This window comes from Urocitellus parryii, chromosome 1 (assembly GCF_045843805.1).
Source record: "Urocitellus parryii isolate mUroPar1 chromosome 1, mUroPar1.hap1, whole genome shotgun sequence".
NCBI classification, from domain to species: Eukaryota; Metazoa; Chordata; class Mammalia; order Rodentia; family Sciuridae; genus Urocitellus; species Urocitellus parryii.
The window spans coordinates 97,634,703-97,647,997 of NC_135531.1; the positions used below are offsets into that span (position 1 = coordinate 97,634,703).

Here is a 13,295-nt window from a genome sequence, read left to right on the forward strand (position 1 = left end):
AAAGCCAGCTGAATTCCAGATCACAAACTTCACATAATGTTTTAATTAAAAATTTTAAAGTTTCTATCAATAATTTGTCTTACATTAGTATGTTTAACCATCTAAACTGCCATTTGTTTCTATGCTTGCATCCATTTTATATTTTTAAATATGTATATGAATTTGATGTCTGGCTTAATCCATCAAGTTTATCTTACTGACAGTTTCTTTAACCACTTGATTAATTTTTTTTAAAAAATTAGTAAATATAGCCAAAGGCTTTATAATCCTCCCAAAATTATGCACTAAGGACAAATTTTACTATTCAATATATTCAGAAGATATTTTGTACACAGCTTTGTGAAATATAATAAATTCAAAAAATTTTAAAGTGTATAACTTCACTTTCAGACACACTAGTTTCTTAATGACAAAGAATCTTTGCATATTTGGTTGTTGTAAGAACACCAGATAATTAAAAAAATAACAGAAAAAGGATATTCTAGCATTTAGTAATAAAAAGATAACTTTTTGTGTTAAATTAAATGTCATACTTAAAACGTAACAAGAAAATCCACTGAAAATCTCTGAAAGAACTACCAAAAAAACAAAACTAAAAATAAATAAATAATGTGTGTTTAAAGATAATTATCTTGGCACTTTCAGTCTTTAAAAAAAGTATTCATGACCCTTAGGGAATTACACATATAAGACACTAAAAAATGTCCTAGTGCTTGATAATAGGAAATACCTACAGCACAGACATAGGTAACTATTGAGCCAGTGAGGGTCTAATTTTCAAAGTAAACACACTTCAGGCAAGAATGCTGGGTGCTCTGTTTTATAGAAATTGAAATGAATGGAAATAAGTGATTATACAAATATATGCAGAGGCTTGATCACATTTCTCTTTTATATATTGTATTTAAACATTCACTATTGATAAAAATTATAAAGGATTCTTGAGGAATTTCTAACCAAATATTTCATACCAAATATGAAGTATTTCCTTTCAGATCAGTAATAAGATTCTTTTTTTCTTCAAATGTCTAACATTTCTCCACCTGTAAAATTAAGACAAGTAACAGCTGCCTTGTGTCCTACATGGATATTGACAGAATCAGGGACTTAATATAGAAACTAGAATACAAACTTTTGCCTGAAAATGGCTTAGCATAGTGCTTCTACATAATTAATACTTGATCACTATTAACAATAAAGGTTAACAAAATATAAAGGGAATATGGGCACAATATTTTTTAAAAATCTAAACTCCCAAAATAACTTTTATAAAACACTTGCCCAGTCTTATTATGTCATATAATTTGTTTCAGATCTCTAGAAGAGACCAAGATGTTCAAAAGAAGCCTCCTGGAAACTTAGATAACTGAGAAACTGGTTATTCACCCTGGCTATACCACTAATTAATTTTTGTAGTCTTTCCCTAAACACTTGTATGGATCTCAGTTTCTCATCTGAAAAAATGAGGGGGTGGGAGTAGATGAGTACTCAAACCATTTTAAACTGTAACCTAAAGTCATGGCAACTAAGACATAAAACAGGCTCTGAGAACCCAGAAGCCCCAGCTTTTGAGCTCTAACTATAGCAATATTTACATTTTATTTTGTATGTAACACCAACTATATTATTTTAAATCCTTTCAGAAATACCAAATCTGTGAGTTTATTTTTTTGTCTCATATTTTACAATGTATAAAGAAAATGTCAAAGAATGAACGACCCCAGTTCCTTCACCAAATTGAGAGGTTTAAGAAGATTGTAGAATTTCAGAGACACACACACACACGTTTTGAAAACAACTAGACAGTTGTAAAGAACTTTTTGTTTTTAAACTCCAAATCATGGTAGTACCAAAGTCATATGCTGGTTCAGCTCAGCCTTAAAACCTAGGTCTTTTCATTTTTAGTTTATTGTTTTTCTACTATTTCTATGGTTGAATACCAAAATCAAATTGTCACAAAGGAATCTGAGGAGGGACATAAAGCACCAAATTTTGCATCTTAAAATGAGGAAACTTTATTCCTAATAATTACAAAAGAAACATTAAAACAGTAACATAAACAGTGTCCATAACAAATGGCTGGTAGAGCTTTAAAGTTCAGCATGTGACAATCATAAGGTCATAAGTCATAGCATTGCCCCAACCACCATGAAATAATAAATCATGTATTAAATTGGATATCATTTCACAATAGCTTTCAAAATTGGCTATCAAATATACTTTCATAATAGCTATGGCTAAATATTATTATGGAGAATTATGAAATCAACTAGAATTAGGTTAGTTTTATGATAAAAGAAATAATATTATTACAACAAACTATGTGCCCTAAACTGGATACTTAAACTCTTGAATTATTTTTTACAAAAATTAAAATTCAAGATAAAATAATATGTAAATATTTATAACAAATCATATCATTAAACATTTTCCTCTCCATATATGTGTGTGTGTGTGTGTGTGTGTGTGTGTGTATATATATATATATATATATACATACATACATATATATGTGTATATATATATTTTCACACTATAGGACATATAAGTATGTGTGTGTGTGTGTGTGTGTGTGTGTGTGTATATATTTTCACACTATAGGGCATATAATATATATGCCCTATACTGTGAATAGATAAAAAAAATTCTAAAGAGGTATTTTCACTAAACTTGCTATATTATAAACACCTACTGACGCTTGCTAAAAAGTATTTTAAAGCACTCAAAATTAATAGTTGGTAACTCTGAACAAGTATGCTTAAGCATGCAGCTCTACCAGATAAGCTATTAATATTTAAACTAGCCCAGAGATAAAATTAAGGGATGGCACATTTTCATTCAAAATAACTGACTGTAAGAACTATACCATAATATAAATACTTTAAATGACTAGCACTTGCAGAACCCCACAATTTATTCTGTATAATTGCCATTAAGAATTTGATTTCCTTAATATGTCAGCAGAGAAATCCATAACTCACAGAAATATATTACCAAAGAAAAGGGTTACACTCTGTTAACAATGTATCATAAAAGTGCACTATTAAATATGATATGGTTAAATTAACCTAAGACATCATTATTTCCACTGTTCAAATCATTATATTTTCATTAAATAGCAGCCCAAATAACAATGGGACAAATATGAACCTGATCTTAGCAGAACTAACCTCATAGAAAGTAAAGTATTTATTCTGTCCTTATTTTGGTACTAAAGCATAGGAAGAAGAACAAAATAACTTCATAAACAACAAGGGCTATATTGCCACAATTAGCTTTACATTTCCACTTTATAAAAGAAATAATTGTAATTCTAGTTGTTACATTCCCGTTATAAGCACAGCCCTAAATTACTCTTACTACTCTCTCTCTCTCTCTTTTTTTTTTTTTTTTTTTTTTTTTTTTTTTTTTTTGCAGGCAGGGGGATAGAGGAGATAACCAGAGATTGAACCCAGGGGCTCTCAACCCCTGAGCCAAATCCCCAGCCTTTTATTTTTTTATTTTGAGATAGGGTCTTGCTAAATTGCTGAGGCTGGCTTTGAATTTGTGATCCTGTGCCTCAGCTTCCCAAGCCACTAGGATTACAGGCATGGGCCACTGCACCTGCCCCAAATTACTGTTCTTAAACCTCTAAATTCATAACAGTATATCCAAATTGGTGGTTTTCAGAACTGTTCTTGATATTTCTTTACTTATCTCCACTATTCCATGCCTCTGTTGCTTCTCCTCCTTTGCCCCTTCCCTACTGGGGGTGGGGGGAAAGGTTGAAACTACCTGTCTACAACTAATTTTGAGATGTTATCAATTAAAATATGTAAAATGAAAAAACTATCAACATTACAAGTTACATCCTAATTTAGTTAGGCACAGGTGATTCAAAGGGAAGGGAACACTTAATGAATCCTTTTAAAATATCAAAATTCTCCTCAGTTGGTTTTCTGAAGCTGAAGAAATAACATATGGGTTTTAAAACCCTTTTGTAGAGGTCAATAAATAGTTGATTTTCAGTTTTAGCTTAATTCAACAAAATATTTCTTGAAAAATCTTTGTGCACCAGGATTCACCAATATATATTTTGCATGACACAGAAATATGGAACCAAGTGCCCATTAATTTGGTAAACAGTACTGCATTACACAATTATTTTTGATGAAAATATTACCAAGATAGCCTCAGAAGTAATACTATTCAATAAAAGCCTATTTTGTCTACTTAAATCACTCACAGTACAACACAAGAACTCACTACTAATTAAAACTAGGTATAATCACTGAAGAAAATAAGTTTTTAAAAATCATGACCCAGACCTATTCTAAATGTAATAAAAATTAAGATTTCATAACACATCCAGGATATTTCAATTGCCTCCAGGTCTGAGTGGACTAAGACATATATAACTATAACAAATTAATGCAGATATTCTTTCATATATTAGGCACTCATGCTAAAATAAACCATTTTTCTCTAATTTCTCCTTCTGTCCTTCACTAAAATATCAAAAGCCCATAAAGTGATCTTTAATCACATGTAAATTTTACTTTAATACAATTTACATTTACTCTACATTTATGCAAGGTGTATGTCAAAATATCACAAAACTTATAAACATTTAATAATATACTGAAAGTAACCAAATTAAAATATCTGTAACAAGACAGCATTAGAAATACAAATTAATGTTCTTATAAAAATATACAGAGAATAACCAGAGAAACATCACAAGAAGTAATTTCAATAAAATCTAAATAATTGCTCATTACATGTTTCTGTATTGGCCATTCCACTATTAACTGACATACCTGAATACATAATGTGCTTTAAAATCAATTGTACAGCCATGACAAGGTATAGATTTTTTACAAAGAAAAAAAGCTACCATAAAGCTAACAATAAAAATAAGTAAGCACCCTAAACCAGATAACTTTTAGAAAGTACTTTATATGAATGAATATCAAAAACACTAAGCAAATAAAAGACATTGAAACATCCATTTTTCACAACCTTTGGAAAGTTGAATTATAGTCCTCCCTTTTTCATAAAACCTTTGATTGACGTTAATAAGAAAAATGAGAATGGGTCAGGATTTGCCTCACTCATCCTGTGTTTGTACAGGTCTTCAATTTAATTACTTTTATAAAATTAGACTGATATGATTAATGAGAGACATTCCAATTTATATAAATTTTAGTAGCTTCATTAAGTGCCAATCTTCAGAGCCCTAGACTAAAACTGAATCTACAAGTTCATCCTGCATCATTCTCTCTAACAATCCCACTCTTCAAGAAATGGTCTAACATTTCAACATCACCCCAATATAAAAGCTATCATTCCTAAAGCAACTTATTTCTCTGCTTTTATTCCAGCAATTTCACCATTAATGCTGAGGTAAAAAAAAAAATGTTGAAAAAAATACTATGCAGAAATGTGCCTTCATCATTGTTATGTTTATGCTTTTTTTTTTAAAAAAAAAGCATATCACATTAGAAGGGCTAACTCCTTTTACTTAAGAATGAATCTAATCATCAGTTAACATTTCTCTAATGTTATTATCAATGACTCTTAACCTTAAAAAGAAAATGTTTTTCTATGCTCAATCACGATATTTGTAATTTTATTTAATATGCTAACTACATGTTACCATGCACTGACATACCTGAAGGATTTGCCTTCTCCCCCAAACAGAATGTAAGGCATTTGTTAACATTCTGAAGAAAAGCAATTTAGGTAGCAGTTAAAGAAGTCAAATTATAATGTTTTCTTTTTTTTTAAACTAGAAAGAATGCAAGTGAAATTATCAACAGTATTTAATATTATTATATCTAAAGTCAGAATGTCAGTATTCCATCAAGTTGTGGCTTCAACATGTTGATTTAGTTGCTGACCACTCAGGGTTACTGGTCATAGCTAATGTTTGGCTAGAGACATGTAATATATAGAGAAAACAGGCAATTTGAGTTATATCATGGCTGTTGTTCAGAAACAATAGACTAATTCAATGATGGGTAGAAAAAGAAACACTGTTTCAATCTACTTGGGTGAAGCTTTGTTTTGAGTAATCCTAAATTCCCAGTGCTAAATTAATGTTATAAAGTATAAATTTTCTAACATTACCAGTTAATCCTGTATTAACGGTTTTTGTCTTTTTGTTAGGACATAGACTAGTGATTATAATTCCAAATAACACATCAGCATAAAAATGATAATTTCACCAGGTATTAAAGAACTTATAAACTGCCACATCGTCATAGCCCAGCCTACCTCTCTAGAGTTATTATTGAGGCTCAAATTTAAAAAATGTGGAGACACTTTATATGTCATTAAGTACTATAAACGTTAAAGTATCAAAATTATTTTTAATGATTTAAGGGTAACCTATGTTCAGCTAACAATTATTCTGCATATCCCAGATTGTATAAGGCATAATGAAATTTCAGTGAATGGAAATTTAAGTTTTGTTCCATGTGGTTCCCCCCCCGCCCTTATAGGAAGAAAATGAAAACAATTCTATGATGATTATCAGGACAAAGAATTTCCTAAATGTATTATTTTTCTTTGTATAATTACATGTTTTATAAATCTATTTAATAGCTTCCTACAGATAGCTTAGTCAAATTAGCTGTGCTTACTCTTCTAAGAAAATCAGGCACATAAAATTCACTTTCAAAAATTTGAGATTGAAGTTTTAAAGAGCATGTCTTAATATTTGAAGCAAAAGTATATGCAAGAATCAAATCTTACTGGAAACACTGAAAACTTTCAAGTCATAAAGACAACAATTAAAAAGGTGAAGTAGTGTTCATCTTAACAAAAGATAACTATTGAATAATGGATTACTAGGTAGTAGTTTGAGTTAAGATACAGAAGCAAAGTGGTTTTTCCCCTCTTGATTCAAAAGAAGAAAGAAAGAAAGAAACTCCTAAGCCTTTAAGGAAAATAGAACAGCTGAAATCTAAATTTTTTCCCTAATAAGAAAAGCTTCCTACATAAAGAGAAAAAGAGATACTCTTTGTTTCTCAATGCAAGGATAACTTGCTCAGCAAAAGAATTTCTAAGACTTTTAAAATCCTCAATGACTAGTTAATCAGAACAATAAACATCACATTTAAGAAAAAACTTGAAATGATTATGTATAAATTTTTAAAGTCTACTGTCTTAAAAAAAAGTGATCAATCTTGTCACTACAATCTACATTTTCCTTCACACCTAGAATGGAAATACAATCTAGTATTTATGTGACTTGAGGATGGGGTACAGGATAGAGAACTTTACCTACACATACATTTAAATTTAGAACTTTTTTCAGTAATTCCATTTTGATGGACCTTTTTAAGGTAAATCGGTGTACTTAAAAGTGACTAAGAAAAAGAGAGAAATCAAATGATAGCCAAAATTGTTAAGTTTCAGTTCCTAGCTATCAGTTATCTGCTTGAGAACTTGAAGGGACATTTAAAAATAAAAATTTGTTTTGCATGCTGCAACCAATTCCTTTCTTAAATTTATCAGCAGAAACAACTTGTCTACTTTAGGTCAGGAACCCTATGAACAAGACCCATATCTAAAAAATACTATGGTCTGGCACACTGTATAAATGCATTGCTTTAACAATTTCAAATTCTCATTCTTCAACAGAAAGGTTCAGTTTGAAGAACAAGACTCATTTTTAGTACTAATTTTAAGCCTTTAATCTCAAAATACTTCACAAAAGTACAAATATAGCAGCACAACTTTTGATTATGTAAGTATTAACGGTATTTTAAGAGCATACTCTAAAACAGCTGAATCAACATGCACAATAATTATATTACCAGACTTCACACCCCCTTGAATTTTTACTGAAGATACTTGTTACTGAGCAATATTATTTTAAAATTTTCAATACTGGCCCATGTGACACTGAGTATCACTATTTAATAAAAAACCTAAAATGTTTATGTCTGAATTACTTAGGCTGTATACCATGCCTATTTTCAAAAGATCACTTATTCATAGGCAAAAACATGAATTTCTGGAGAACATATAACCAACAAGTGATTTTTTAAAATCTACCAACTTCTCTTAAACATACCATTCTTAGAAAATAGAAAAGTGTTAATCTGGCTGGGAATGTAGCTCAGTGATAGAGCCTACCATGCAAAGGCGCTGAGTTCAATCCCCACAAAAATCCAGTAAAACAAAACAACAAAAACAAAACACACAAACCAAAAAAACCCAGCAAAACAGTAATCTTACCTTGAATATCCATTAGAAAAAACTGAACGACTAGGGAAGTTCATAGTCCCCAAGGAAGTCAGGTTATCATCTCCAGATCCTTGGCATCTATTCCAATTTTCTGAACCAACAGGAATTGGTGGAATGACATTAAAAATAGGCTTCTGATCCTGTTGTTGAGAAAGGGATGCTGTATTCATGTCATAGTGGTACATCTGTCCTCCAGAGGTACTCACACCATGAACAGAAATGGCAGACATTTTATTACCAATTATATTTGCCCCAGAAAAGCTTGCCTGACAGTAAACTGGGCCCAGTTTCTCTTGCTTAATTACCCCAGGGGTACAGAGTTCAATGAAATCTTCTTTTTCTGTTTTCACTTGGGGCAGTGGTGCACTGTTGGGGCCTGATAAGATCAGATCTCCATTATCCTTAATTTTAGGTTTAGTGTCCGGTAAAATGAGAGGCTTGCAGTCTTCATTTGAGTTTCCTTCTAAAGGGAATGGATCATCCTCTTCTGCCAAAGGAGAAAGCAAACAATTTTCATCTATCAACAGGTCTGATCTCCAAGGACTCTCATTCATCTCTTTACTTGGGGACCCAGAAGAAAACTCCAAATCCTGTAAAATGTCAAAAGTGCTTTGGTCTGTGGTATACAGCTTCACATTGCCTCCGTTGGTACCAGTCTGGCCCTTTAGATTTTGCTGTTCTGAAGACACATCAGAGTGAGTTTTAGGAAACTCCTTCTCCGTGGGGGCAGCAGACACAGCAGATGCTGAACTCTTAGTGTTCTCTGGAACACTAGTCGACCTATTGAGGTTTGCAATACTTTCTTCCAGAAGCCGAAAGTCTGTTTCCCCAGAGGAAAGGCTGATTTGGCCCTGCTGTGGGAATCCCAGGTCATTTCCCATCATTTTTGTTTCTGTCTCTCCCATGTACAGTCCCATGGAGAGTGAAACTGCTTTGGACAGATCTGGCTGTTGGGCATGGCTTACAGAGCCTTTTGAAAAATCAACCAAAAGTCTTTGCTGCTTGGAGTCTGACTGAGAAGCTGCAGCCAGTGAAGTCAAAGATGCAGAAACCTTCACAGTAGCTCCTCCCCTTAGCGTTTTATAGAAGTCCATCACATTTCCCCTCTCTGAACCAAGTACACTGCTGGGGACTTCTTCTCTGTTAGGGGGTGTTAATGATTCTTTGGAGTCCATCGGCGAATATCAGCTACAAAAAAAAAGATGGAAAACATAACAAGCTGTAAAGTTACATTCTTTCTGTGATTTGATTAGTAAGAGATGGCCTGATAAATGAAGCTTTTAGTTAACTGATCAAATTCTTTGTTATCAGAGTAGTTTCATGTGTTTCAGAATAAAAAGCCATATCCCCTGCTCCCATTCAGTGTGCCACATTTTAAAGTACAATGCCATTCATTTGCACAGCTGAGGACAAAATTGTATCAAATTAAGCTTGGCTATTCATCCTATCACTCACTGAAGAACGTGTAGCTTTGTTAATCACAGATATTATAATTCATTACATCTGATTATTCTAAAGGTTCAAGTTGATGTCAAAGTATTTAATTTCAAAAAAAGTATGATCATTAAAATTCCTACCTCTTTTCAATCAAGGCTGTTTGCTTTTCTGAGAGTCAATATATATATAACATCCGATAAATACTACACTAGAATTCTCTATTCCTATATTATTCCCAAGTTCATCTCCTACCAACTACTCACACATCCAAAACTTTTATTATAACCTACTGGTTCATCATGTTTTATTTGAGAAATAAACAAGACTGAATTGCTCTTTTAACAGGTTGGGAAAAGGCTCCTATTTTTAACCCAAATTTCTGACCAGATGTGCCTGGTCTAATATTTCGTATCTCCAAATTATATTTTAGTTTTTCCAGATTTTTAGATGTATGACTTAAATGTATATGGTCAACTAAAATTTACATTTCAGCTTCTCACTACAATTTTACCTTATTTAAATGTGACAAATAGAGCTGTCTGACCCTTATCATACTTCCTAGTAATATCTACATTAATTTAGACTAATAGTTAAGGTACGTTTTTAAAAACTGCTTAAAACCCTCAGTATGAAATATTATTATATCTTTAAGATTTTTCCTTTCCAATTATCAAAGTACTGAAAAACAGAAAAACCCATAACTAAAATTACATTCACATAAATCCAAGTAAAATAGCATTCAATAAAATGCTCAGAATAATTTTCTCTGCATTCTAAACTTTCACCTATTCCAAGTCTGAGCTTATTCTCCACGGGTTAGATTGTTATTACAAGTAAATATAATTCAAATGTTCTAAAAGGGGGCAAAGACTTTGATAAGCACATTTTGGACATTATTGTAAAATCCTGTCCAATCAAAGGAAACTTTTCCTTTATGAAGGCGCTAAGAAGCCTAAACGTCACTGGCCCTCACTGAAAAGGGGAGCGTGACGAAGAGAGGGGTGGGGACCTGCCATCACAAAAATCTTCAAGGTAAATTGCGCAGTTTGCCTCCCCTTCGCTGTTTTATCTGATAATGATCACTAAACACAAGGTATCAAATGGAGCCTAATGAATTTCCATGCTGCTTTTTTTGACAGCTGCCTTCAAACCCAAAACCATAACAATACTTCATAAAACGAAATGCTTCCCTCAAGCGACATTACCCCCCAGTTTAAACTGCAAATGACCCTGTCACATTAATCGTCCCTAATGAACCATATACCAAGGGGTCTTAAGTGGTCTTACAGGGATACAGTTTTCCAGTCCGCAACCCTAAACGTCAAACTAGCACTTGTCAGAAATCTTCACGAAAACGCTTACAGTTAGGGGCCACCTGGAAAAGTGGGCTCGAAATGATGCCAAAAGCTAAAAAAACAAGTTCTTTGGGGGATGGGGTGGTGCGAGGTTAAGAGACGTGTGTCCAGACCTGTTGAGTTCCCTCTCCGACACGCCCACTTCTGCCAGATAACGCCGGCCCTGGCCGAAGTCTCCAAGTTGCAGGATGTCAGCCCCCTGTGTGTACGCTCTCACACACCCCGCAAGCCCGCCAGAAACGAGGCGCGCTGGAGCCTCGACAGATACCCCGGGCGTGCTCGGGAGCACCAGGGTGGAGAGGAAATATTTGGGCTAGTACAATCCAGACGCGGCTTCCCCGTGGAACTGGGAGTCCGGGCGGACCCCTTGGAGGGAAAAGAAAGGGGGACCTGCGTGGGAGGATAGGATTTAAAACCCGGGCTGCTGGACGAGGTTCCGCTCGCAGTCGGAGCTCAGGTTCTTCCCTCTCGGCCGGGCCAGGGACAGGCGGTGGAGGGAGAGGAAGAGGCCAGCGCTGTCACCCGCGCGGTGCCCTTCCGTCACCGACACCGGGCCTCGCCAGCCCCCACCCCCACTCCCCGAGGCTAATAAAAGTTTGCAGGCTGCCCCGGTGGCCCTCGGGTCGGCCTCCGGCCCTGGGCGACACCTCGGGGGAGCAAGCGCCCGCACCCGCCCCAGCCCCCACCCCGCCCGCCTCTTACCTCTGGCAGAGGCGCCGCTCACCCGCCACTGTCCTCGGCTCCCACCGCAGCCGAGATAAACAACTTAGCGTGTGAAAGCGGGAGGAGCAGAAGGGAATTTTTTTTCTTAAAAAAGGAAGTAAACAGCCGCCCCCTTCTCCATAGGGGGAGGGGAGAGCCCCTATTTCAGAAAGTCTCCCATTTCCCGGCTGACAAGCCTGCCCCCAGCTCGCTCCCGGCTCCGGCGCGCGCGTCCTCTGTCCGGCACCCCGTCGCTCCAGCTGCGGAGTCTCCTTCCACCCACTAGAATGCGTCCCCGACGGGCGGGCGGTGACTCGGGCTCCAGTCACAGATTCAAAGCTCGCAAAATGGAGGAGAGGGAGGGAGCGCGGACACGCGAAAGGGCGCCCGGCCGCTGCAAGCGAGCGGGACCGAGCGGGGGGCGGGCGGAGGCGGCGCCACAGCGCGCACACACTCGCACACACACGCACTCCCACTCCACCCCCGGCCGCTCCCCGCCCGAGGGGCCGCGCGGCGGCCGCGGGGAACGGTGCAACCTGTTGGCGACGCTCGGCAACTGCAGGGGCGCCCGCAGTCCTGGCCCCCACGCCCTCCGCGCGGCCCCCGCCACCGCGGCCCGACGGCGCCTGCACTCTGGCGGCCCCCGGCTTTGGCCCCGCGAAGGTCTGCCGCCCCAGAGCGCGGCTTCTCCTCCCCCACCCAAGGCAAAAGAAAGTGAGGCGGCGGGGGCCAACCTGGTCTCTCTGGGGGCAAGCTTATTAGAGAAGCCGAGTTTCTCTAGTTACTCTTCTCGCTGCCACCCTCCCGCCCAACTCCGTGGCTCGGGACCCACTGGGGAGCTCGCCCTGTTCCTCTGCTGCAAGCGCCACCAGCGCCCCTGCGGGTGACAGCGGGCGGGCTAGGGGCGCCGGGGCGCGGGGTTGGTGCGCACCGCCGCCCCTCGGCCGAGTTGCGCGAAGTATGTCACTTCCAAAGGGGGTACAGGGTTGCACGGAAACCGTGCAGTGGCGATTCGGCCGCGCTCGGGGCCGGATCCCCCGACACGCCCTCTGGGGAGGCTTAAGGTAGAGAAGAGCAGAGGAGGGGGGTCAGCGCTTACGTACTGTGGACCCGGCGGGAGTCGCGTGCCGGCAGGTCCCCCACCCCCGCATCGTCTGGGCGGCCCGGTCCGCAGCCGCCGGGCTCCCGCACCCGGAGAGAAGTTGCAAAGCAGAACCCACCCTCCCCCGCGCCCTGTCCGTCCCCCACCCTCTTCCCCGAGTCTGTAAGAAGGCGGCGGCGGCGGCGGCGGCAGAAGAAGGCGCCGCCTGCCAAGTTCAACCCCCACCCCTCCCTCCCTCCAGTGCGCTCACACTCGAAGGAAGTTGCACGCCAAATGCAAAACCTCCGGCGAGCTGAATTTCTTTGCACTTTTAAAATTATGATTAAGGAAAGCAGGGGGTGGCAGGTTTAAAAGCAAGTTGCAAAAGAAATAGTAAGTTGCTGGAGAAGTACGTCCTCTACCCAGCCCAAACTCCTGACCTCTCCTTCCACCCCCTCCAGGGCTCAGGTCCAAGTTCCCGG

At 38.0% G+C, this 13,295-nt stretch overlaps 1 protein-coding gene across 6 annotated transcripts in view; it reads right to left on the bottom strand.

The window, feature by feature from the left end:
* Positions 1 to 12,942, bottom strand: part of Nr3c1 (nuclear receptor subfamily 3 group C member 1) — a 93,605-nt gene extending 80,663 nt beyond the window's left edge. The window contains exons 1-2 of one of the 6 annotated variants that reach the window (XM_026384454.2): positions 12,836 to 12,942; positions 8,230 to 9,426 (exon numbers count right to left, since the gene is read on the bottom strand). In XM_026384454.2, the coding sequence (XP_026240239.1) occupies positions 8,230 to 9,413 (1,184 nt within the window). In that variant the 5' untranslated portion in view covers positions 9,414 to 9,426; positions 12,836 to 12,942. The other 5 variants (XM_026384457.2, XM_026384456.2, XM_026384453.2 and 2 more) reach the window with 5 other exon arrangements.
* Positions 12,943 to 13,295: the final 353 nt, after the last annotated feature.